At 36.0% G+C, this 1,805-nt stretch overlaps 1 protein-coding gene across 1 annotated transcript; it reads right to left on the reverse strand.

The window, feature by feature from the left end:
• Positions 1-528: 528 nt before the first annotated feature.
• On the reverse strand, positions 529-1,467 carry LOC131547323 (gamma-crystallin M2-like). Its single transcript, XM_058787808.1, has 3 exons — positions 1,350-1,467; positions 949-1,191; positions 529-801 (listed from the first exon to the last, which is right to left on the reverse strand). Exons 1-3 carry the CDS (start codon positions 1,362-1,364, stop codon positions 529-531), a joined length of 531 nt encoding a protein of 176 aa, XP_058643791.1. The 5' UTR covers positions 1,365-1,467.
• Between the last annotated feature and the right edge of the window lie 338 nt (positions 1,468-1,805).

Below are 1,805 nucleotides of genomic sequence, written 5' to 3' on the forward strand. Positions count from 1 at the left end.
AATACATTAAACCTGTTCTTATGAATATTCATAAGGTGATATAACATATTATAAGGTTTTTTTATAATGCATTATTCATTCATTATAATGCCTTAAGAATATCCTTATAATGTATTATAAATATGGGCTTCATAGAAAGTGGTACCCATTATTTTTATTGGTGGTAAATTGTGAACAAATTTGTTAATGAACATTAAAAACAGACTAATAAAATATAGACTGAAAATATGTTAAATTAGAAAAATTATAATTTTCATCTTCTTTATAAAAATTTTAATATTCTGAAAATGCATGTTATTTAAAGTCCACATGCATTTTGCAGTTTTAATGTTATAATAGTATGAAATGTACTAATGTATCACTGTTGTTGTCAGAGAAGATGGATTATGCTTCCTGTTATGGTATCATAACAGGAAGCATCATGGGTTGTGCTTCCTGTCCATGGTACCACTATATAAAAAAAAAGCTCTCATGGAAACAGCAAAGGCGAGAACTAATTTAGGCACATTTTATTGAAACACTGGAATTCTAATAACAGGAATCCATGATACGCCTCATGCTCATGAATCTCATGCCACCCATATTGCTGAAGCTCTTGTACTCTCCAGGCCTGAAGTACAACATCTTGCCTCTGTAGTGGGGCTGCTCATACATGAGCCAGTGGCCATCCATCACATGACAGGACTGGCAGTGAGACATGCGGTAACGCTCCATGATACTGTCACAGTCATCCATCATCTCGTGCATCTGACCCATGAAGTTCTCCCTCTCGTAGATCCTCATTCTGTAGGATCCCCTGTGCTGTAGTGGGAGAGAAGACAATTATATTCATGTTTAACAGGCTAAACTTCTGAGAAATATAAAGAGGCCCAAATGTGTTCTCTTTCTCATAGACTATTAAAGTTATGATAACATTTGCAAATACATGCAAATGTTGGTGGAACTCACCATAGGGATCATACGGCAGGACCTGATGCATTCACTCATTCCAAACATAGACATGTAATCAGCATAGTCTCCCCTCCTAAAGAAATACTGATTTCCCATGTAATTGGGACGATCGTACATCATCCAACATCCACTCTCCACTCTGCAAGAGTGACAACGGCTCATGTAGGAAGAAAAGTCAGCACAGTCGCTCATGCACTCGTAAGAGCGACCCTGGAAGTTCCTGTCCTCGTAGAAGATGACCTGAAAAGTCAAAGTTATTATTTTATTGATTTTTGCCATTTATGCCTTCTATATAATTTTATAAGGTAACTTTATGCATTACTAAATCTCATTAAACAGTTTTTTATTTATTTATTTTCAGTTTGTGAGTTGTTGCAACTTTAGATTGCATAACTTACTCTAGCCATGGTCATAGTTGTGCTAGTTGCTCCTGAGGACTGAGTGGCTCTGCCAGCTACACTGACACAGTCTGTTTGAAGCGCTCACTTTTATACCAAAGAATATGTGCCCTGCATTGTGAGTAAGCTCCTGACCCAGCAAAAATACATGGAGGCCCTAATGCAAAGTGAGATCTATAGGGATATTTGTCAGCATAAGTGGTACAGTTGTGGTGGACCACACAATTTCCTTTTTAGATGTGAAACGAGAATTCACTGTACATGTAAATTACCTGCACTGTAAAAAATCCAATTAACAAAATGTTGGAAGGGCAAAAATATTTAAGTTGAGCTAATTTTATTGCTTGGCCTTAGTTGAAAGGACATATTATATTAAGTCTACACAAATATATTTGAAAAATATCGAATGAACGGTTATTTTCAAATCCAGTCAACAATTAGCTATGCTAATGTTGA

The sequence above is a fragment of the Onychostoma macrolepis genome, chromosome 09, assembly GCF_012432095.1.
Source record: "Onychostoma macrolepis isolate SWU-2019 chromosome 09, ASM1243209v1, whole genome shotgun sequence".
Lineage (NCBI taxonomy): Eukaryota > Metazoa > Chordata > Actinopteri > Cypriniformes > Cyprinidae > Onychostoma > Onychostoma macrolepis.